At 43.9% G+C, this 24,809-nt stretch overlaps 1 protein-coding gene across 3 annotated transcripts in view; it reads left to right on the forward strand.

The window, feature by feature from the left end:
• The window catches only part of ANTXR1 (ANTXR cell adhesion molecule 1), a 221,566-nt gene that overhangs the window by 191,489 nt on the left and 5,268 nt on the right, over positions 1 to 24,809 (forward strand). Inside the window, exon 18 of one of the 3 annotated variants that reach the window (XM_047851232.1) lies at positions 8,998 to 9,777. The exons of 1 other annotated variant lie outside the window; for it this stretch is intronic. In XM_047851232.1, the coding sequence (XP_047707188.1) occupies positions 8,998 to 9,240 (243 nt within the window). In that variant the 3' untranslated portion in view covers positions 9,241 to 9,777. Of the gene's footprint in view, positions 1 to 1,590; positions 1,807 to 8,997; positions 9,778 to 24,809 lie in introns of those variants that run through there. One more of the 3 variants, XM_047851234.1, reaches the window with a different exon arrangement.

A 24,809-nucleotide genomic window follows, 5' to 3' on the forward strand; every position in this document is an offset into this window, starting at 1 on the left:
CCTTGGAATCTGCTTTGGGTGATTAGGTTCCTCATCAGAATTGTTTGCACCTTGGAGCCTAGTCAAAACTTCCATTTTAACATTCATTAGACACTTATGTCAGATTTTTAATTATGTGCTCATTTAAATATAAGCCCCATGGGGGCATGAACTTCATCTGGTTGATTCACTGCTATATAATAGGCACTCGATGAATAATTGTTGAATTAATAAATTAATTTTTAAGCAAAGTTGGCCACCTCCCCCCAGACTATAAGCTTTATGAGCATAGCGACTGCAATTATTTTTACTCAATTTTTATCCCCAGAGTTTAGTAGAGTGCTGGCCAATAGTAGATAATTTAAAAAATAATCTTGAATGAACTAACAAACCTGGTGAAAGCCCATATTTCTCTAAGCAAGATTCATGCAGGCTCCACTGGCTGGCCCGAAGCATCCCTCCCTCCCTTCCTCAAATTCTTCACATGGCCACATGGCTTAAAACTCTATCAGTCAGAGATCCTCTCTGCTATCCGAGTCTTCTTTAACAACATAGCGGCTAAAGGGAAGCCATCAGTCGCTGACACTTAAGAAGGCCATTTGCTACAAGGAGCTTCCAGGAACCTAGTTGTTGGGGACCTGCTAGGAGGGAGCACTACCAAGAGAGGAGATGCCGGCCTAGAGGTGGGGACACCTTTAGAGATTCGCCAGAGAGACCGAGGACCAGGAGGTGAAAGGCAAATGAGAAATACAGCCAATATTTCTTTGGAGACTGCCTTTAGCATTCTTTCCTCCTCCAGTACAATTTTTAAAAAGCACTTAATTTGGGGGGTGCCTGGGTGGCTCAGTCAGTTAAGCGGCCAACTTCAGGTCATGATCTCGCGGTTCGTGGGTTCGAGCTCTGCGACAGGCTCTGTGCTGATAGCTCGGAGCCTGGAGCCTGCTTCAGATTCTGTGTCTCCTTCTCTCTCTATCCCTCCCCTACTCATGCTCTGTCCCTGTTTCTCTCTCAAAAAACATAAACGGTTAAAAAAATTTTTTTAATAAAACCACTTAATTTTTAGAGCTAACAGGAATCTTAGATATCCTCAGAGTCTGCAGTTTTCAGGCATTTTTAGCCGAAAAAAAGAACTCTTTCTTTAAATGAAATCTTACCAGAACCCCAGTGTGAAAAACAGATAAGACAGATGATCTGGTTCTAGATGGGCAATGGGCAGGAAACCAAAACACACACATGCAATTTTCCCGCAGTAGGTCTTGGTACCTCCCCCTTAGAATGCCTAAGTGCTCATGAAACACAGTGTGTCCTCACATGGTACGAGACCTGTGCTCATCCTGCCTGGATCATCACCAGGACTGCGAGGCTGAGCACCAGAGGCCAAAAAAAAAAAAAAAAAAAAAAGACAGTACTAGACCCAACTTCTCTTTCCCTTTGTCAAGAATCAGACCTGCTATTCTCTCCACTTCCCAAACTCATCTATTCTGTAATGTTTGCTAAATCAAAGAAAGAGACCTTTCATGGGGCCACTAAAGACCTCCCCGGGAGTTTAATATGACCAAAAAATATTTACTAAATGCTTGCTACACCCTTGACCCTGTGTTTGGCCCTCAGAACAAATGCCCGCTGCTACATTAATCAGCACTCTGAACCTTCTCGGAACCATCTCAACTGGAACTGCAACATCCAACCCACATCTATCCATCTTTTCTCTAAATGTGCTGTGAGACATCGTGTGAAATGATTTGCTGAAACACAGATAAACTCCATCTGTCAGCCCCCATCTACAAATCTAGTAGGACTTGCAAAAATAAATGAGGTTTGGCACGATTCTCTCTCTGCAAACCTTTGCTCACAGGGATGACCACCGTTTCCTGTCTTTGGAACTTAGAAGCCATCTGTGTAATAATCCGCTCTAGTTTCCTGCCAAGTTCTGACGTCCCTCTCACCAGTCAGCAGTTCCCACCAGAAATGCTCAGGGCCTCAGGGCCTCCCATCCCTCCACTGGCCCATGTCCAGGTCACAGAAATGGCTCCCTTGTCCCTCTTCATGTAACAAGACTGCAGTGTGAAGCATGGAGAGTTCAGTTTAGTGTGATTATTTCTGTATCCGCTCAGGATCGCTCAGCATAAGAACAGACTTCACCAGGAAGCACACTAGCTTTGAAATCCAGCTCTGTCACACATTGTGCGGTTTTAGCTAATTACCCTCCCCCTCTGACTCCACAAAATGAGCGCACGAGAAGGTTGAAGGATTGCACGCAATATCGTACATGAAGCGCTTAGCACAGCAGTTGGCACATGTCATTGTCACTATAAGAAAATTACCTATTACAGGTCAGGGATGGAGACCAGGCAAGGCACAGGCCCAGAAGGAGGGTGTATGTGGGAGGGGCATATTCACAGGCATGCAATTTACGTATTTTTCTGCACGTTAGTAAATCTATAGAAAAGACCCTCTTCCCTATGAAGCCTGGAGTCTCATAGAGAACAAATGATGAAAGATGTCTGCCCCCTTTTAGTCACATGGTTGTGAATTTACTGTCTTCAGGTCAGACTGAAGTCCTCAAAGACTGCCCCAGGCTGGTTCCTAGAACTGCTGTTCAGAAGGGCACATGGGTTATTTCAAGGGCAAGTTCTTCAGGTGGCTCCTAAACACCCAGAGAGCTCAGTACAAGGGATTCAGTGCCTTTGAGCACTCCTAAGGAGACACAGAGGAACAGGGTAGAGGCCTCTCAAAAGAATGTCAACCCAAGAGGCAAAAGCTATCACAGGCCATGCTCCCAGTCTTCATGGGAAAACTGCAGAAGAGACGTGCTCTGTGCCTTTGTTGATGACAGTTAAGTTGGCAGGACTCAGCTACAGTGGATTTTAGAAGGTCTGGGTCTGTTTCTAAAGGTCATTTATCTTAAAAGTACTTGAACTAAAGGCTATAGTAATAGATGACAGCTGGGAATTTTAAATTTCATTTTCAGTTCCGAAAAAAAATAAGAGGGTTGGGTTTCCATTTATATTTTCATACTGAGGATAAGTCATAAGGGAAATTTCATTGTGTTTGTCAGTCTAAAAAACCATCAATTCAGTGTGCATAGTCATGGATTCAAACTGCTTAGAAAACCCAGGAGAAGCAGCACTCCTCACCAGTCGCCATGAAAGTGACATGCGGAGGGTAAGAGCAGCAGCTGCGGGGAAGATCCTCTGAAGGGCGAGAGTCCCTGCCAGGTCCCTTTTTCATAAAGCTCCTCCTATTCCAGAACACCTGGAGGAGCCTGGAGCTCTGCTAGGAGGGGTGGTACTTCCAGACTTGACTTCGACCAACTTTATCAGGAGCCAGGAATCACAACAGGAACAAAACCACAACAGCCAGGAACCCAGCACCAACAGGGAGCCAGGAGCAGGCAGATCCAGCCAGGAGCAACTGGCTGCAGTGACTTACAGCTGTAGTAAAAGGCTAGCAGAAAAGCAGGGCCCTGCCCCACCTAGACTCACCACCTAACTGAGAAGGGGGCTCTCAGGGCAGAAAGGGATATAAATGGTCCCAAAAGCTAGAGAGCTTGGTCTAAAAGGCCCAGGTCCAATGAAAACAAGCCTGGAGACTTAACAGCTGCCCTATTTTGTCATCAGAAACCCATTCTTAGTTTTGCTAATGGCTGAAAATGTACAAAGTTTATGTTTTTATTTCATGGACTTAATTAATGCTTAAAAGAATTAAACCGGTAAGGCCCAAGACCACAGCTTCCTCGTCCACCATGGATGGGCTACTTTTCCCAGATCCTGCCTCTTACTGAGAAGTCCTCCTGTTCCTTCTCAGGGTTGTGGTAGCCCTACTTTAAGATTTGAGGTGTGGTCAGAGCGTGCGTGAGCCCAACAGGCTGTGGGCCCCTGCTGTGATCAGAAAACTTCTCTGTACATATGTATCTCCTCAAACTAATTGCCAGAAATTCTCCAAAAGAAGGGTTCATCTTTTTGACTTAAGAACTTGAGCCTAGCTAACATCCCAGTGTCCACCAGCAGGAGAAATACACACACACACACACACAGACACACACACACACACACACCACTGAGAAAAATTAGGGTATCAGTTAGTCTCCCTTAACCAACTAGCAGAGTAAATCTTGTTCTTTTATTCATTCACCATTTTTTTATATAGCTAATAATTGGATCCTTTACAATGAGCCAGGCACTATGCTATCTGCTTAAAAAATTTCATGATCTTCATGTACCACAAAACTTTCTGATTATAAGTACTTTCAGAGTATACCGAAGGGACAGATCCCCTTGGTGATCCTGATGCTGTAGGTCCAGACTTGGGTTTGGGCATTTGCGTTTTTAACAAGGAAGCCAGGTGATGCTTATGATCACGTAGCTCTCCTGGGAGGCTTCTCAGTTTGTCCACCTTGCCTTCTTGACTAAGGTGCCCCCAGTTTCCCAGCAGGTGTGATCTCATCACTGCAGAGCAAAATAAAGAAGGCTGGTCAGCTGAAGGAGGAGCGCCCACCTCCCAGTGTGGTCTGAAAATCCATTGGCTTCCCTTGGGCAGTCACACAACAGCCTCATGTTGAACAGACAGCCTGAAACCCCCAGATCTTCTTCTCCTAGGCTGGGACTGGGCTGGGAGTCCCCCATTAACAGTATCGATTTTCTTTACCTAAGTGGTAGACCTGGCTAGTAATCCTAAATAAAGAGTGGTCTCACAACCTCTGGCTCCAGCTTGTCCAGTTCTCTGCAGCATCCTTACTCCATTCTCCCCTGCATGAGGCTCCTCTCACCGCCAGGAGTCGTCAGTACATGTGGTAGAAAATGCCCATGTACCCTGTTGTCCATCTGAGGCAGGAGCTGAACTTGGCCACAGCCGCCTCCACCATCAGGAACCTGTCCAAAAGCTATCCTTCCTGTGTATTTTTTGAACAGGCTTTTAGCTATTAAAAACCAAAGTAGTACTCTGTAAGGAAATTTTTAATGGAGACAAACTATCCCAAACTGTACATACTGCCTTTTTTGATCTCATTAAATTCTCAGCATTAGTGCCATGATATCAGGAAACGAGAGGCCAACTCACTTGAAGTCTGTTTTGGTTAACGTTTATGTTGTTGATGGTCCCACCTATTGAAAAGGCAAAGAAATGTCTACGGAGGGAGCCAAGACAGTCTCATGGCTGCGAAGAAACCTTGGACCCGTGCCCTACCTTCCTCTTTGTGGCTCAGTTTTTCCAGCCACGTAAGGGAGCGATGATTCCTGTCACCTTCTCCTCATGAGGAACTCCTGAGGTAGCCATACACAAGGCCATGCTGGACTTTGAATTTCTGGGGCAAAAATTCAACAGTTGCTGTTGTAGTGTGGTTCCCTGAAACTGGGTTTCTTCATCCACCAAGTGTTACCACTGGTGTCTGGAATGATGAGAAATGCCTCAAAGTAGGTAATCAGGCAATTGAAGGAGACTTTTCCCACATGTTGTTGATGGAGCAACAAGTCATTGGGTCTGAAATCTCTAGGTCTGAGACACTAGGAAAATTACAGCTTGTGTCTATAACAGAAAAGGCCTCTTTGAATTATATATAACATTTATAAATTAGAATAATTGCTCTCAAAGCAAGTCTGTGTATATTGTTATTTATTTTTTTAAAACAACTTTTCAACATTCCTTAGCTTCCATTGAATGTACTGCTTAGAATGAATTTGTGTAGCAAGCATGTGACTGTCCTCTGATGGAAGGTGAGGCCAGTGTCCTCTGTGTTCTCTCTGAGCAGAGACTGTAAGGGGCCGATCCTAGCTAACTATAAAACTGAAAGATGGAGCAGGGGACCCCTGGAGGTCCCTACGCTCCAATGATTCCTCTCCTCTGTATCAAATCTCTTGAAGAGATCATCATTACCTCAAATACAAAGGGTGATTTCATTTGATATGTTCTGGGAATACAGCTTATATGAACCATGATAACAAAATGGTGACTGATTAACTCTATTAAATAAAACATCATTCAAGCAATATAGGAGATGGATGGAATGCCACAGGAGACTTAAACAATATTTATTCACTTATACACTGAGAAGTGGAAACACCTGGGAAAACACGGTGTGGGGCTTTTAAATAACACCACACATTTATAACAGCTGCTTGTTGACCAAGAGCTATAAAGAAACCCACCCTCAATTACAGAGGACCAAAGGCCAGTGGACACTCTCCCACAAAACAGTCATCACCCACTGAGACCTACTTAAGGTAACCTTCCAAAAGTTTCCATACAATTTCATGCATCTAAAGTACACTAAAATCTCGCATTAGGAGATATCAGAGTCTGGAGGTTTTATTAGTCCCTGTACCCAAATGAAAGATTATTTCTTTTAAATTCTCTAGATAAAGCCCCATCTTGTTCCCATATCATAATTCAACTTATAATTTTTTAAATTTTATTTATTTATTTTGAGAGAGACAGAGCAAGCAGGAGAGGGGCAGAGAGAAAGGGAGAGAGAGCATCCCGAGCAGACTCCACACTGCCAGCACAGAGCCTGATGCAGGGCTTGAACCCACAAACCATGAGATCATGACCTGAGCCAAAACCAAGAGTCAGACACTTAACTGACTGAGCCACCCAAGCACCCCTCATAATTCAACTTTTAATGTGAGTGAGAGTAAAAAGGGACCTATAAATAAAGTAGAAAGCATTCAGTGGGGTCTCAGTCCTAATCCCAGGACAGCTTATCCAAGAGACACTGTCAGTTAGTCAATTAAATTTTGCCTGGACTCAGTTTCCCATCTAGAAATTAAAAAAAAGGAGAAGAGGAGGTGGATCCTTGTTTCCCTTGCATCACCCAAAATCAGTGGATCCACTGAAATGTGAAAATGGTGAGATGTGGAAATAAACAAGCAAACAGATAGTCCGCAAATATTAATAGTTGTCATGTTAGAATAGTGAGCCTGGGGTTTTCTTTTCTTTTTCTCCAAAAAATGTTAATGCCCTTAATTGCTTTTATCTAATGAGAGTGATGGTAATTTAAGAAAAGAGGGAGAAAGAAGCAGATGTGAGCTTTAAGGCATGATTGTAGAACTGGACCTATGATGTCTGAGCTAGGCTCCCCAGTGGGTAGAAAAATGTTCTGGCTGATTACATCAGAAGGAGGAGGTGTGAGTGGTTGGTCATGCCAGGACACAGTGGTTCTCAGCCATGGTCCCCTCTGCTTACAGCACATCCAGCCTCCAGCACCACCTTTGCTCCCATGGCCCAGGTCTCCTAGGACTCTCATTTGCAAGGTCACTGTCATTAAAACTTATCCTCTGGTCTTCCTGTCACTCTCTTTGTCTATTGGTCTCCACGAGAGCCCCACTCAGAGCTGTGGGATGAAATTCAATCTTCGTTCAGTTCATAATTTTTTTTTCTTTACCCAGGGACAGAGTATGATGAGGTAATATTTTCTGGTGTGCTGGCCCAAGATCTGAACCATTAAAAGTGAAAAATATTGAGAGCTTAAAAAGCCAGTGTCCAGTATTCTTTCAATGGTCTTGAGTGGACAGTGATGTTTTCCCAGATGTGAATTCCAGAGTCACAGAACCATCATTGTCCCCATCTGCCCCCATTGCAAAATGATAGTTAGTCATTGTCTATAACAGTAGCAATGAACTCTAGTAATGAACAAACAACCCAAGAAAATTCTCCTTTCCCCCAGAGTCTATTTAGTGGGCTATTCTAATATCAGTCAGAATAATAGCAGACTGGAAGGGAGTAGGGAATGACCCTGAAATCACTTAATGGTGAGGAAGAGGATGAAGAGTGAAAAGGTGCCTACGTAGACCAGTAAATGCCCTACTTCAAAGTTTCAGAAAATGGGCTTGCATTCCATTCTTGTAGAAAGTGCCTACAACCCCCCACCATTAACTTGGGCACTCTCTCCACAAGAACATAAGGATTGTCAGATGTCCTGCCACAACCCTGCCTAGCAATCCTCAGATGTATACATCTCTTCGTTCATGTCCTGTTCTTCCCTTCTGGAAACATGTAGATGTGACAGCTTTGAAAACGTCATTTTCCTCTGAAAAATGACACAAGGGGTGGAGGAGTTCAACCCCAATCCCTTTGATGAAAATATTCGTAAAATATGAACAACTTTGTGACTAGTCCACATTATACCGTGTGACTAACATAGGAACAGAAATCTCCTTGGAGATTAAACCGGTCTCTCTTGGGTCTTTGAACAAATTTGGGAAGGTAAGCACTAGATCGAAAGATGCATGGAATCTCTTTGTCCCCCTTTGTCTAGGACTCTCCCAGACGAGGTGGATGAGCTCACGTGCTAACTTCCTTCAAATGCTCACCTCCCGCACGTGCTCACTCCTCTTTAAGTGCTCTGTGGCACACGTTCATCCTTTGCCTCCCCTCCATTCCCATCCACTGGGTCACTTTCACTACCACCCCCAGATTTAATGATCCTGAGTGACCTTTCCTTGGCCTCAAAAGGATGGCTCGTTGTGCTGGGTGTCAGCATTGAAGGGGTTTTCCCCCCAGGTAACATTTTGGCATTTTAAGAGGGATCTCCATGAGATGCCCACAGAGGACCCCTAATATTGAAAACAGCAGACCCAGTGACAGGCTGGACTTGTCTGGGGTGGAGGGTAGGAAGAGGATGTCTCAAGGCAAACAAGTTGGAGTTCTATTCAGCCGACTCCCAGAGGCATCCACATCCTACATGGGGAAGGCAAAGGGGAGAGGCTGGGGGAGAGTGCTGAGCCGAGAAAGAACAATGAGTTGGGAGAAGCCAACAACACAGGCCTCTACTCCATCACCAAATTTGCAATGTGGTCTGTAACCCCTGTCAGACAGCTTATTTCTTGAACCCCTAGCAAGTGTCTGATGCTATTCCAGAAGCTTCTTTTAGACCAAATAGTATGACAAAGTCTCTGTACTCAAAGAAAGAAAGCTGGAAAACATGGAGGGACCAGGTAGAAATCACGATGGCCAAAAAGGGGATAAGGATTATTGCAATTGCTACTGGGCTTTGTGCTGATTCCTTATTTTACCACTTCACAGCTGAAGCTCCCAGAAAAGCAGATAAGCTGTGGAGAACTGTGGCGTGTCTCCAAACTGCCTCACCACTGCATTCTTCTGCCTCAGTCCCAGCCACATCTCTCAGCCTCAAGAATCCTCTTTCTCTCTGAACTGGGAGGAGGTGGTGAGCATGGCAGCAGAAGGGGGAGTGGGCCAAACCACTATACCCCCTGCACATTGCAGGGTCTTTGCAGACGGAACAAAGATGGCTCTTACTCAGCATGAGGTCACCTTTCTTTTCTCTGGACTGTCTGGATTCACAGGGTTTATTTAGGTTCTCTGCCTGAATTCACTCTGGAGCTGATCACTGTGAGCAGGCCCGGGACCCAGCTAGGAGGCTCCCCTCCAGGTAGACACACATACACAAACACACACACGCGTGCGCACGCACACACACACACGGAGTCTGTAACCAGGAGGCTGGGAAAGTACGAAGGGACACAGTTCAGAAGCAGCAGCATTAAGGGGAAAGCACAGAAGCCCCAGAGTCAGACCGACCTAGGTTGAAACCTGTCCCTGTCATTTACTATTTGTGTGGCCCTGGTCTTAGCCTTTGAGAGCCTCCATTTCTTTGTCTTTGAAATGGGGATAGTAATTCCTACCTTACAGGGTTGTGGTGAGGTTTTAGGATAACATAGATAGGGATTAGATAAATCATGGCTATTATAGTTATAACAGTGACCACCCTGTGCCCATTAGATAGGCTTTTAAGAGGCACCTGGGTGGCTCAGTGGGTTGAGTGTCCAACTCTTGGTTTTGGCTCAGATCATGATCTCACGGTTCGTGAGACTGAGCCCCACATCAGGCTCCACACTGACCACGCGGAGCCTGCTTGACATTCTCTCTCCCTGTCTCTCTGCCCCTTCCCCACTTGTGTTCTGTCTCTCTCTCTCTCTCTCAAAATAAATAAATAAACACTTTTTAAAAAAAGATAAGCTTTTTTTTAAACATTTTTATTTATTTTTGAGAGGGGGGGGGAGGGACACAGAGCATGAGTGGGGGAGGGGCAGAGAGAGAGGGAGACACAGAATCCCAAGCAGGCTCCAGGCTCTGAGCTGACAGCACAGGGCCCAGTGAGGGACTCGAACTCACCAACTGTGAGATCATGACCTGAGCCGAAGTCAGACACCTAACTGACTGACTGAGCCACTCAGGCGCCCCAAAAAAGATAAGCTTTTAAGCTTGTTCACAGGATACAAATAGGATCATAACATTCACAGGGCTTAACGCAGTATTTGACAAATGTTGCCCCATGTTCCTGGAAGCAAGAGCTGCTCCTTCATTGCTATATTTTCCAAATGCTTTGGCAGCCCTCGGTGTGCCAGGTCCTCGGTGGTGAGGGGAATTCAATGGTCCAAAAAGGGCTCGCAGTATCATGGCAAAGAGAAAGACAAATAGACAAATTATGACAAAGGTTGAAGAGGAAAGGGGCAGGAAACCATGAGAGAGATTACCAGGTGGGCCTGAATGAGATAGGATGTGAGCAGGCAAAACCTCTGTGAGGAAGTGACTAACCTGAGACATGAGTTATAAGTAGAATTTAGCCAAGCAAAGTTTGGAGGTAGCATGTTCCAGGAAGTGTATACGCAAAGGTCATGAAGCACACATGTCCATGAATTTGAAAGGAAGCCACAGGGCTGGCAGGTGAGGAGAAGGAGGGAGCATGGCAGGGGGTAAGGCTGATCATTCAGCACCTTGTCAGCCATGTTGGCATTTGGAATCTCAGCAGTAGGATGGACTGGGACAGGAGACCAGCAAGGCCTCAGACAGGCTAGCCAGGAGGCAGGAGATGATGGCAGATGGACCGGCTGGAGGAACAGGATCTTTACCTTATGCTCACATCCAGTGTGGACCAGAGCCCCTTGGAAAACATGCCTTTCTCATGCTCCTCAGAGGTGAAGAACTTGGTCTTTACCTCTTCAGAGGTAAAGACAGAGTCTTGGAGACCTTCGCGTTCACACCTCTTACTGAGTCAGGAGGTGAAGGCTCTGTCTCCCGTGGTCCATGCAGCCTCCCCATCCCCAGCTCTCAATCCTTCCAAATCAGGTGAGCAGGAAGATGGCTTCTTTCCGCATGGCAACTTACATTCCCAAACTGCCCTCGCCACACCAGCAGATGGATGTGTTTATACAGTCTAGCCTTCCTGAGTTAGATTTAGATTGAAGTAAGAGCCAAGGGGGCACAAGGCACATTAACCAAAAGTCTGGTTTGTCTGTGTGTCTCCGAAGCAGCCTCATTCTCGGCAGGTGAATAAGCACCTGCTCTAGCCCAGTCCGCAGCCACCCTCCCATAGAGCAGGGCCTGGTGAAAGGCTGGTTGACTGGGGAAGACACAGAGCAGGTCAAGAAGCAAGGGGAGGCAAAGCTGAAGCTGGTTCCCAGGGTCTCACCGACATGCAGGAAGGGCAGAACCTGGGAACCAGAGCAGTGTTCAAGAAGTGTGAAATGTTACCAGTCAGAAGCAGCAACATAACTAGTTGGGAGGACACTGGGAAGAATTCTGAAGTCAGGCCCATGCAGGCCCCTGGGGTGACTTTTGCTATCCTGATTAAGGCTTTGCAACCAGGAGGGAGCATTTAAATAGACGGAAGTGAAGCGGGGGATGCAACTCATGGTCTCTCCAAGTGGAGGCCTCTGTCGAGTCCACTTTTTCTGAACAAATAAGATTAACTGGTTATTGACAACATCTTTGATTTACAGTTAAGGTGCTGAGATCCCCAAAAGCTTTGCTATATTTGATAGTCTGCCTCTTTCCAAAGGATTCAAGGTGTTCTATTTCTTCCTCTTAAAGATTCTTCCTACATTGTCACTAAATTATTAGTGTAACAGGCCATTTCTTCCAGACCCTACAGAACATAAGCTCAGGCCAGCCTGGGGAGAATTATCACAAATATTTCATTAGCGCAGCCTGAATTCGTGAGATGTTTCCAAATGGAAAGGAGGCATTTTGATACTGGGTCATGGTCTCACTTCAGATCCAACTCTACATGATCTCGTAATTAGGGAGAATATTGGGTCCCAGTGGAGGCCTGAAACCAATTTTGAGGTTGGATAACTTAAATTAATACTTTTTTCTCCTAAATGAAACCCAGATTTTGAGTGCTATAAATTTTCCATTTGTGTGTCTGGCAAGTCTCAAACAGCAGCCATGATATTTCAGGGTTCTGACTACTGTCTTCCTTTAGTTTAGATTTGAGAGGCACTCTGGCAGGATCATACTAACCCTTACCTGAAGAGAAGATGAGTCCAGGAAAATTGAGAAGGCTTCTCCAGGCCAGCTGGGTAGAGATCAGCCTATGTAAATTTGGACTAGGTACCCAACTACACGGTCAAAACTGAAGGGGCATGCAAAGGCCCAGCTAGCTCCCAGAAGATCAACAGGCTAGCCTGCCACAGCACTCCAAATGCCCAATACTGGGGAAACTCCTTTAGAATACCACGCTGTGTTCAGGAGGTTCCTTTTAGGAATAGTATTATTTAGGTTAGAGGTTCAGCTGATCTAGCAAAATCTCAAAATAATATAAGGTTTGAACAGGATAAAACTTTCTCACACACATAACCCTCTGGGGAGAAGCTGTCCAGGGTCAGTATGATGGCTCCATGCTATTGGGCACCTAGGCTTCTTCTCATGTTTCTTCATCCCTACAGTGTGGCTCTCATCTACACAGCCAAAAAAGAAAAAGGAAAAGAAAAAGAAAAGGGGAAGGTATACCCCTTCGATTTAAGGCACAACCTGGAATTTGTACACATCACTTCTGCTCATATCCAACTGATGAGAACATAGGTTACATAGCCACACCTCAGTGCAGAGGAGGCCACCCCCATCTGCAAATTCATGCACCACAGTAGGTCAGACCTTTGAGTATCATTCATTGCCTCTTGAACTGATCTGTGCAAGGGAGGCTGGGAAATGTAATCAATGCTAGATGGTCATGTGCCCAATGAAATTCGAGGGTTCTACTCCCTGAAGGAAGAATGTGAAAATGGATATGGAAGATAACTGGCCATCTCTCTTGCATGGAAAGAAAGCACCTTTGAGGAATAAACCTTCATAGTGGATCCAGCTCACGGATCAGATTAGAGATATGTCACATAGAAAGTACAGAGAAGGAGTGAAAGGGACAGGCACACAGGACAAGCAAGCTTTGATTGAAAGGAAGAGTAAGACTCTGGGGCCCTTTTCCAGGAAATACAGCTGAAGGGCACTGAAATTCTGAAGAAGGAACAACCAGAGACGTGGAAAAAGCTGGAAGAGAATGATGGCAGCGGGGAAGTACTGGGACCCAAAACAAACTCTCCAATGTATATTATTACTGGTGGCCAACTCTTTTAAGTAGCCATACTTCTTGATGCATTTTGCCCTACATGCATTCCAATCTAAACGCACATGTTGCTCAAAAGAAAGAGAGTCAAACAGACCTGGATTCAAATCTCTACTCTATCATTTACTTGCAGAGACACCCTGGGCAAATTCCTTTGTGTTCCAAGCCTGTTTCTACATTTTTAAAACATTTTTTTAACGTTTATTTATTTTTGAGACAGAGAGAGACAGAGCATGAACGGGGGAGGGTCAGAGAGAGAGGGAGACACAGAATCCAAAACAGGCTCCAGGCTCTGAGCTGTCAGCACAGAGCCCGACGCGGGGCTCGAACTCACAGACCGCGAGATCATGACCTGAGCCGAAGTCGGCCGCTTAACCGACTGAGCCACCCAGGTGCCCCTGTTTCTACATTTTTAAATTGGGGTAATAGTACTAACCACTCTTTCTATTAAGAGGGTAAAATGAGATGGTGTATATAAAACAACTAGTGCCCAGCATGGCAACGGTAGAAGCACTCAGCAAAAGGTAGATGTGGTTAGCATGAAACTTTTTGCTTCATGACCAGCACCAGTCTCTCAGATAGGGGGCTTAGCCTTGCAGACAGGGCTGTGGATAGGAAAATGGTACGTGTGTGAGGTACCGAAAATCTAAAGAACACATACCCGTTTAGGATACCACTCACTGGCACAATATAGTCATCATAGAAGTAAAATTGTTATCTTTTTAAATTAATATTCCCTCCACTCTGGGGAAAGCACTTTGGCAGCAACAGGCATAAGGAAAGAATTCATTCCTCACATTATACAAAAGAAGAAAACAGCCGTCATCCATGAGCTTATATAAATGGAGCAGGATGAGGTTGGGGCTATACAGCAGATGAATAAGTAATTTCATAATTTTACATTTTGACAGCCAAGCTAAATAACGCTGTTGGCCAAGCCATCTCTGTCAACTTATCTTCTGGCACCAATTTTTTTAATATTTATTTATTTATTGAGAGAGAGACAGACAGACAGACAGTGCACGAGTCAGGGAGAGGCAGAGAGAGAGAGGGAGGTACAGAATCCAAAGCAGGCTCCAGGCTCTAGTCTCTGAGCTGTCAGCACAGATCCTGACCTGGGGCTTGAACTCACAAACTGTGAGATGATGACCTGAGTCAAAGTCGAAGGCTTAAGCAGCTGAGCCACCCAGGCGCCCCTCACACCAATTTTTTAAGGCAAATACCTCAACACAAATGAAATAATGATTGTATTAATGACAGTTCTAAGTATTCAGAGCCGTTTAACTTGGGGACAGGGCAGTAAAACAAATTCTCAGGATTATTAGCTGGGAGAGAAGACTCTGAATAAAATTAGTTAGTCCTGGGTCAGACTTCCACTCACTCAGCATGACCATGCCGCAGTGTTTTTTTAAATCTTAGAAAAGTACATTAAAACATTATTTCTCAGACTCATCCAAAATGTCAATTAAAACCAGGCTCTTTGGAGAAGTCCTACTGCTTAGCAGGACCCACGGGGCATACGGTGGACTCCATGTGACCGAGGAAGAGAGGATGGTCAAGAGCAATGGCTGGTTTTTAAAAAGCAAAATGAAGAAACAGTATTCAGAGTATACTACACTGGCTCAGACCTTTCAGACCTACTTCCTCTTGAGCCAACAAACGTTTTCAACGAATTCCACCTCTCAAGCGTACTCTCCATGGTATCTCCGCACACATCTCTGTCTGGCTCTCCTGAAAGGGCTGAATGTTAGAGCCAGTCCCACTAATGACACTTTGGCCACCTGATCACTTTTCCTGGATCTCCTGTCTCCAATTCTATTTTGTCTTCTTTTTTTAATTTGTCAGAACTAGACAGATGCAGACGAATGTGCCACGGTTTTATAGGATGATGAGACTTGAAAGAGAGAGTATTTAAGCATCAGAGTGTGAAGATTCATTTATAAAAAAAAAAAAAAAACAATTCCTTATGGTACCATGTGTGTTTCTGTCTTTGTCAGCTGCAGTGGTTCACTGACCTTTAAAGACTGTCGGGCGTGAAGGGCGATTTGAACATACGTGTTTCACTTGACTGCAGAATCAGGGCAGACTTTCCAACCTGGAGCTACCCACTGGCAGATAGGGTGTCTCCGGCCCAGCTCACATGAATGCACTTGCAAGTGTGGACACAGGCAAAGTCTTCTCATTATTGCAACACCTTTCCCAGTCCTCCCCCAGTTCAGCCTTTACTCATCATCATAACAGCCTATGTTTCATAATTAATAGCACGGGGCAATATCAAGAAACAGAAGGGGAAATGTGTGATAGCTGCCTTTGAGGTACTATCTTTCTCTCATCCAGTGATCTTATCTCTCTCCAGGCGGCCCTTGGATTCTAGCGATGTGATTTTCTAGCTAAGGAGGCAATAAGGAGAGCGCACAGATCTGGCTCCTTCCCAGCAACTTTGGAAAAGGTGCCAAGTTAAGAGTCCAAAAAAAGGGGGGAAACCTACAACACCTCCTATTTTCAGCTCCACAAACCAGGAATGACCCTCCTAGACAAAGGCAGGAGTTGCTGCTTGTTTCTGTATTACTCTGTAACAAACCACTGCAAAACACACTGGCTTAAAACAACAATTTGCTGTTTTCTCTTACAGTTCTGTGGGTTGACCAGAATCAGCTGTATAATCTCATTTGGCATCTCTGATGAAGTTGTAGTCAGAGAGTGGCTAGGGCTGGAGTCATCAGAAGGTTGATTGGGCTGGACGTTCAAGAAGTTGCTTCCCTCACTTCTCTGTCGTCAGTGCTCCTCCACACGGAGAAGAGGAGAATAGAGTAGCCTCAGGGCACCAAATCCAGGAAGCAGAAAATTCCAGGCCTCTTTTTATTTTTTTAATGTTTATTTATTTTTGAGGGTGTGGGGGGAAGGGCAGAGAGAGAGGGAGACCGAGGACCCGAAGCAGAGTCTGCGCTGACAGCAAAGAGCCTGATGCAGGGCTTGAATTCATGAACCACGAGATCATGACCTGAGCCAAAGTCGGACACTTAACTGACTGAGCCACGCAGTCACCCCATTTGTTGAAAATTCCGGGCCTCTTAATGTCAGGCACGAAGCTAGCATATCACTTCCATCACATTCCATTATTCAAAACTCTTACAAATCAACCCAGAGTCAAGGGAGTGGAGAAATAGACTCCTCACACAGGAGAGAAAGAATTAATGGCAGCCATCTTTTCAGACAAGCTACCACCAAACAGGAAGAGAGAAATTTTTAGAACATAAGAAATTCTCTGCCTCAACTGCTCTGAGGGAGGCCCACTCCCTGCTGCTCTTGAGTGGCCCGGTGACTAAACAGCAAAGTAAAATTTGAGCAAATATAATTGTTTAAAATATCAACCGGGAGTACTTAATAAACCCTTAGACTTTACTAGATCTAGCAGATTAAGTAAACAAACAAACAATATAAAGGCTTTACTCTAATAAAAAATGATTAATGAATATTTATTTAATAGTGCAGCCATCAAATTAAGAACTCACATTATTTCTTAAATTTATAAAAATTACTAAGTCTAAGAGGAAATCAAAACTATAGTTACTGGGATTCTAGAAAATAATGACAGTTGGAACACCACAATAAAAACTTCTGGAATTTGAAAAAATCATAGTCTTGAATTATTTCATTATTAAACAAGAAAAATGAAAATAAATGAGCTAAGTATTCAGTTAAAACTTAGAAAATAATATGGAACAAATCTACAGAAAGCAGAAATAAGGAATCTATGAATATAAGAACAATTAATGAAAATAAAGCAAAATCTGTAGAACTGAGAAATAAGTCTTAAAATTTTTTTGGAAATGCCAATATCATTGGCAAATTCTTGAAAGCCAAAAAAAAGAACATGCAAATATGTATATTAGTGATTACAAAAGAGGTAACACCACAAATAGATTTAACTGTGAGAAGTTTCCTTTGTGCAAAGCACAAACCTATGCAAATGCTTCAAAAGTCTTGATAAAATGGGGCAACTGGGTGGCTCAGTCAGTTGAGTGCCCAACTCTTGATTTCAACTCAGGTATAAATCCCAGGGTTGTGGTCTCAAGTGCTACTTCAGGCTCCAAGATGAGTGCGGAGCCTGCTTAAGATATTCTCTCTGTCTCTCTGTCTCTGTCTCTGTCTCTCTCTTTCTCTCTGCCCCTCTCCCCCATTTGCATGCTCTCTGTCTCTATCTAAAAACAAAAACAAAAACAAAACAAAACAAAAAACAAAACAAAAAACAAAAAAAAATAACCTTGATAAAATGAATGGTTTTCTAAGAAAGGATAAATTATGGAAATGGACTCAGAAAGGGTACAAAACCTGAGTAGGTCAATACCTGTGGCAAAAACTTTTAAAGTCATCAAAGAACTGCACTCTAGAAAAACAGCATGTCCAGGAGCACCTGGGTGGTTCAGTCGGGTGAGCGTCCAACCTCTGGTCCGGTCATGATCTCACAGTTCGTGGGTTCAAGCCCAGCATCAGGCTCTGTGCTGACAGCTCAGAGCCTGGAGCCTGCTTCTGATTCTGTATCTCCCTCTCTCTCTACTCCCTCCCCTGCTCACACTTTCTCTCTCTCTCTCTCAAAAATAAATAATAAACATTAAAAAAGAAAAAGAAAAACAGGACATCCAGAACGATTTTGAGAGAATTTTCTCATGCTTTTAATGAACAAAGAATTCTTACACTATTTCAGAAATATAGAATATATTAGAAAATGAAAATCCTCCCCATATCTTTTGTAAAGTTAACATAATCTTGATGACAAAAATAGCACACAACAAAAGAATAATGGCCAATCTCATATATGAAATTGGATACAAAAATCCCACGTCAAAGGTTAACTGTTGATTCTAGAGCTTACCAGAATTTATTATAGATGTGTTAGGGGAAAATTAGAAATTAGGTGGACTCTTAATGCCCACTAAAGAATTCGATAACTGCATTTTGTGCTTTCATATGATAGAAGATTATGCAACCATTGCAAATCATATTGAAAATGGCAGGGGAGAAATGGTCACAGCATAGCATTTTAAAACTGGTTCAGAATGATCTCATTTTTGTAAAGACATGCACCTGTGTGTGTGTGTGTGTGTGTGTGTGTGGCCTGAAAGGAAGAGCACAAATGGTAACTCTCTGAGTGTTAAAACTTAAAATTCTTCTCTTCTCCTCTTCCTTCTTCCTTCTTTTGTACATTTTCCAGATTTCCCACAAAGAAAATGTGTTACTTTGTAATCAGATGAAAAACAAGGAATTTTATTCTTAAATAAGTCTTATCTCAGTAGTAATCCTTAACAAGTCCTATGTTTGCACGTCCCACTAAAGATGAGCCATTTTATTTCTGCCCCTTCGTTTTTCTAGTTTCCTCTTGTTACCAAATATTTCCTTTCTGCTTTCATCCTCCCCTCAGTTTTGGCATCCAAAGAGGTTACTGTGGAAAGCGTGCCAGTATGTGTGTCAGCAAAATGAATCAAACAACTGAAAGAATTGACCTTGGATCCTTTTGCATGAACAGCACATAAAAGGCAGGCTGCTGTATGAGATTTATAGACAGGGCAAGTTTGAGGTGGAGGAAAGGCAGTCAAAAAGGACTCTGGCATCACCACTCACAACACACCCTTCCCTTTGGCCCCGGCTCCAGCTTTGGGGAAGGGGAAAGAAGCAAGACAGGTGTCTCTGTGGCATTTTGTCCCTGTCATGGGCCCGGGAATGAATGCTGTCAAACAAAAAGCCAGAGTATGGTGGCTTCATTCCAAATGATGGATGAAAGCTGAAGTGTAGGGTTCAAAGAAAGAGGAAGAAATAGGATGGCTGAAAAAAATGCAAAGGGAGCAGGGACCTGTGCGTGCTGAGGAGCTTGGTGATTTTCCTACAGAAAGTGGGGAGGCATTGAAGAGTTTATGCAGGAAGGCAACTTTGAATGTGCATCTATGTATGTATAAATGTTTACATATATAGGCATATGTACATCTTACATACATGTGCAAACATGTATATATGTATGTACATACACATTTTTATTTATGTGTGTATGTGGATACATTTTATATGGAAACCAAAATATAACTGGAAAAGAGGCTGAAAACAGGAAGGCCAGTTTATGTAGTAGCCCAAGTTACAGAAGACTGGCCCAGGTTGGGAGAAGTGAATGGACATAAAGGATCTTTTTTTTCCTTCTATTTAAAATTTTGATTTAAATTCTAGTTAGTTAACATATAGTATAATATTGGTTTCAGGAATAGATGAAGGATCTTTTCAATATAGAATCAGAACTCTGCTTCTCCCTGACTTTGCAGAAGACAGCCACCCCAGTTCCTACTTTCATCCCCTCTATTCAAGGGATCAACCCTAACTGACTGCCTCAGCTGGTAACTCAGTTGTAATTCCAAACTCATAAGAGAGAATCTGATTGGCCTAACTCAGATTAGGTGCCCACCTCTTGTCCAATCGACTACGGCCAAGGCCAGTGTCACAGAATGCAAACATGGTTTCTAGGGCCCATTAGTTTGTGGGATTAACATACTGATATCTCTCTCCACCTGTGGACTACATTCTTCAATGGGGCAGGGACTATTTTTGGTTCCTTATCACTGAATTCAGCACCTTATTAGGTACCTGGGATGTAACCGGCACTCAGAAACCATTTGTATTTGTCAAAAGGATGAATGTACAAATAACAAATGGAGAGAAACATAGATGGGATAGAAGGCACTATTAAGTCATCCAATCCAGCCCTCCATCCATTCATTACTCATGTGTCTCATTTATCACTGGAGCACCAACTTCAGCAGGATTACGTCAATTGCCTTCAATACACCAGTGAGCTTTTGTGGTCTAGTCTAAGGACCAACCCCCATTTGCAAGAGTGACTTAAGTGAGAAACTATGCTCCTAATTCTAAACAACTGACTTAAAACAAACCGTGGAAACCCAATCCATTTGTAACTTAAAAATACCTCCATACAAGACAATCAATGGAAGAACTAAGCTGGAGAGAAAAGGTATCTGTCAGAAGAAACTTGGCATACATGTTACACTGTTTCCATCTGATTCTTTCAGTATTCTTCCTGTGGAATCCAATTTCCGTAAGTGACCTCTGTTCATAGGAAACTATTTGGTTTAATCTCTGGGAGCCATGGCATATTTTTAACCATCTCCAAAGGCCAGCTCCGTCTCCAATGAGCATGCCTGATACCCAAACAGATGTTTTATAACACTCAGCACACATGAGCTCACCACTGGCAAGTCTTTTGCACACAATCAGCCCACAGCTCTTCTCAATCTCCCCTTTCATACCACAAACTAAATTCAGGGCTCACAGGCAAGCTTGAGTCCTTACCACGGTAACCAAAGAGCAGAAGATGGAGATCCCAATTTTGAATTTTCAACTTATAAATATTTTAGAAATCTAATGATGAACCAAAAACTATGCAATGCAAAGAGTTAGCCAGATTCAGGAGTATAAAAAGACTCGCAAACTGGCTGCCCCAAAAGAATTCAGATTCAAGTATCTGGGTAAAAGGTTCAAAAGCAATTCAAATTTTGATGGAGTTATAAAGCATGTTAACATTTCTAGTGTGGAAATCAAGGCGACCACATAGGACTCTTGCCACCCCTTCCCCCAAAGCCTAAAAGATCCCCAAAGAGACCACAAGGGGGTGACTAAGGAGACCTAAATAAACAATTGCAAGCTCATGGGGCTTTGATTCCTTGAGAACCTAAACCTGCAGGGAAAAATCTGAGCTTTTTAAGAAGGCTTGCTCCACCTCAGAAACCCTCAGAGATATAAGCAGCAGTTGTTGAGCACCAACTTAAACTTGAACCTATAAATATTTCAAGAGGAGAAGACCCAGAGGCTGCCTCAGAGACACTCATCCACGCGTTGGGAGCTATATGTAAACTGGCACCTTAAAATGACAGCTATGTCAAGAGCTGATGGCTTCTGGACAAGAGCTGTACGTTGTGTGATACCGTCTACAAGTGATCAGGAAAATATTTGCAAAAAAAAAAAAGGAAAGAAAAAATATTTGCGTTTTTAGTCTATATTCAGGATAATAGAGTGAAGAGAGGATAAGTGCCTAAGGCAAACAGAGCTGGTTTTAATCCCACTTTAACCATTTACTGCCATATCGTCTTGGGTGCAATATTTAAATAAGCCTGAGCCCTCGGTCTCATGTCTGTACAGTGAAAATAATGAATAAAAATGACGTGCCTGGACAATTCTAATAATGCTTTCAACACCATTACATTCAGTCGTATCAAAATGGAACTTTCCAGCCTAGGAGAAAAGCCACCTAGCATCCTGCTAAGCCACCACTGAGCAGGAGACATTGCTGCATTTTCTCCTTTGAATTTAACCAGAGTATTTTGTTGCTAATGTGTGACAATAATTGGCACTCATAACTTTGTAAATGAGCAAGCGGAGGTAAACTGAGGTCAAAGCCAAATGTTGGATCTGAATCAAACCACCCAAAAGCAATACTGCAGAGAATTTAACAGGGTTACAAAGACCAGTGTGCAGACTGAGAGCTTCGGTCGTCCTAGCAACCTTTTGAAGCAAACACTGGTGCAGATTTGCTGGCATATATGACACTGAGAACATCTGGTCTTTCTATTATCTTCTCACAAGCAAAAAATGATGTCGTGTAAACTGATCTTTAGGCCAATTATATGGTCTAAGTGTTACAGTGTTTGTGTTGGCTCTTCTGGCTCCAGGTTTTAAGAACTTAATTTGTAGCCACACCCCTCCCTGAAGTCCTAATTGCATCTTACTGTAACTGACCCCAAGGATTTGTTTATGCCAAGTCTGCACCTTCCTTCAGGACGATAAGTATGTGTAAATGCATCATCAGTCAACTGTGCGTGCAAAGCGTGGTGGGAGGTCCTATAAGAATCAGTTACAGGAGTTTTGTGCAATGGGAAAGTAGAGACAGTGCCTAAGAGAGGAGGCTCTGGGGACTGCTCTGGTCATATATCCAATGCTACATTTTTTCCCCTGTATTCCAGTTTTGTTATGGAAGCCAGGTGTGGAGTATTGAGGCTCTAGTCTGCAGCTCACTTAGAAGGCACTAAACTAGGAGTCAGAAAACTGATACTACCTCCCACCTGGCCTTCCTACCCTAGACAAGGTCATTGTTGTGTCTGAGCATCTGTTTCTCCATGTAGACTCAACTTCATTTACAAACTCAGTGTGGCAGGCACTGTTCCAAGGCCTTCATCAACATTGATTAAGTTAATCCTCATAATGACTCTAACTGGCAAGCAGTATTATTATTCCCACCCAATGTCACACGGCGGGGGCATGGCAGAGATTGTGAGCTTGCCCCCCACCCTGCTCCAGCTGCTCACTAAGAGCTCTGGGTTTCTGTGCTCAGCCCTAATGGACTGGGGTCTCTAATGAACCACAGCCTAGTGCTCTGGAGCAGGAGACCCATGGGTGCACCCCTGGACTGGTACTGACCACAGGAAAGGGGCTTCTTGCCTCTCTCCCTCCTCATCCCACCCCATCCTTCTGTTGCTATGGCCAAGAGGCCATGGCGGCAGCTGATGGGGCTGACCTAGGGAGGTCTTTCTCCCATTTCACTCCAACCCTCACCCCTACAGCCCACAGATAGATGTGAGGGGCCATCTTTTACTCTGTGGATCCTCTCCCACCTTTTTGAAGACATCTGGGGATCCTAATCTGGGTTATGAACAGAAGTATTGGCAGAAGAAGGCAGGGAGCTCCTGATTTTGTCTTTGGACAAAATAGCCTCTGGTAAATGTATTAGCATTACAGTGTGTGAAATAAGTAAATAGGCCTCTGAATTAACATGCTTCCTTGATCTGCCACAGCCCCTCCCCCATCACTGACCCCTAAATGGAGGAAGGGAGTTGTGGGATGGCCAGCCCTTAGGGAAAACTGAAGCTTTATGGGGACTTGACCCCAGGCACCAGCAGCACCATCTTCAGGACCAGAAGTTTCCTTCATCTTTAGAGGAAATGAATCTCTCGAGTCTCTTTGTCTGACTTAGCATGTCTAGGAACAAAGGGCAGAATATGTAGTACAGTAAATCCCAACTCTGAGTTGTCCATTACAGGAATTTATCACAGATGGTAATCATTAGGACTTTAACATTCTTGAAGGAAAGAGCTTTATCCAGAATTATAAATAAACTATTCCCAAGGCTTAGATTTATAAAGCTGTGCTAAAAAAATAAAATTCAAGTGAATAAAATTTAAATATCTCATTGGCTTTATTTAACAATTCGTGAATCAGGCTGCAAACAGAAAGGAGCTCCGAGAAGCTATACAAAATGGGAGACTTTTATAGGCAGAAGCGGGCAGGGACAGGGACAGGGACAGGGAAAGAGTGGGTTACTTCATATTTCTTTGGGGGACAAAGGGGTCTATCAGGCATATTACCTCATTAATGCTAACCAGGAAATCCCAGATTGACTGGTTTAAGATTACATTTCTGGGAAAGTTTGAAACTGCAATTAGCCTAAATATTGAGTCTTGGTTTGTGGACATGGGGCTTAGCACAAGTGACTCCATTTGGAGCATGCTGTTTCTCTTTTTTTTTTTTTTTTTTTTTTTTAACAGCTGTTAGAGAGGGTTGCTTGGACAACTAGGACTTTACAGCCTGGGTTACAAAGTCAACCTAACTTGTGAAAGCTTGGCATTGATCTGGAGTTCTGGGTAATGCCAAGAGAAGATGGGAACTTATTTTCTGCAGTTAGTGGGCTCCCAATCAGAACCTAACAAGGTTAGGTCCTGGTTTAAGCTCATGAAATGGAAGCTCAGAGAAAATGGGGTGCCAGCATCTAAATATGGCATTACAATTCCTAAACCAATAGTGGAGCAACAGTGTGCAGAACAAGGATGCTGCCTTCCAGAAGTTTCTCATCTAGTCAGGAAGGTAAGGCATTTACCAACCAAACAACTAGAGTTTGTAGGCTTCTGCATGTGGCATAGACTGTAACTAGAGAATGCAGGGAGGGAAGCAAAGGACACATGGAGGCTGGAGTCATCAAGAAAAGATGGGGCGGTGGGGGAAGGGACTGACTTAGGACTTGGATGAGTGGGGTGTGCACATGTAAGGCAAGGTTTGCTCAGCCCCACACCTCCGACAAACATGCATCACGTCCCTGCTGTGACTCTCAGTCTGAGCCAGGTCTCAAATCACACACTTGTGTCTCCTACAGGTGACTGAGCCTTAAATTCCAGACTCACCCTCTTCATTCCCCCTCGAGCCTTCTTCTAAAGGCCTGAAAAGGGAAACTCCAGCCTCTGGACATATCCCATCCGGGGCAGATGCCACAGGATGGGCATCCATCCTGGAGGGTGAAGCCGGGGGAAAAACCCACACGCCAGCCACAGCCCCAGTGTAGAGCTGTATGGGGTTAGGATGAGCAGGAGAGGGAGAAAGGGACAGGGCAGCCTCAAAGGCATGTGCCCCCCTGCCTCAGCTTCCATGTGGCAAG

The sequence above is a fragment of the Prionailurus viverrinus genome, chromosome A3 (genome assembly GCF_022837055.1).
Source record: "Prionailurus viverrinus isolate Anna chromosome A3, UM_Priviv_1.0, whole genome shotgun sequence".
Lineage (NCBI taxonomy): Eukaryota > Metazoa > Chordata > Mammalia > Carnivora > Felidae > Prionailurus > Prionailurus viverrinus.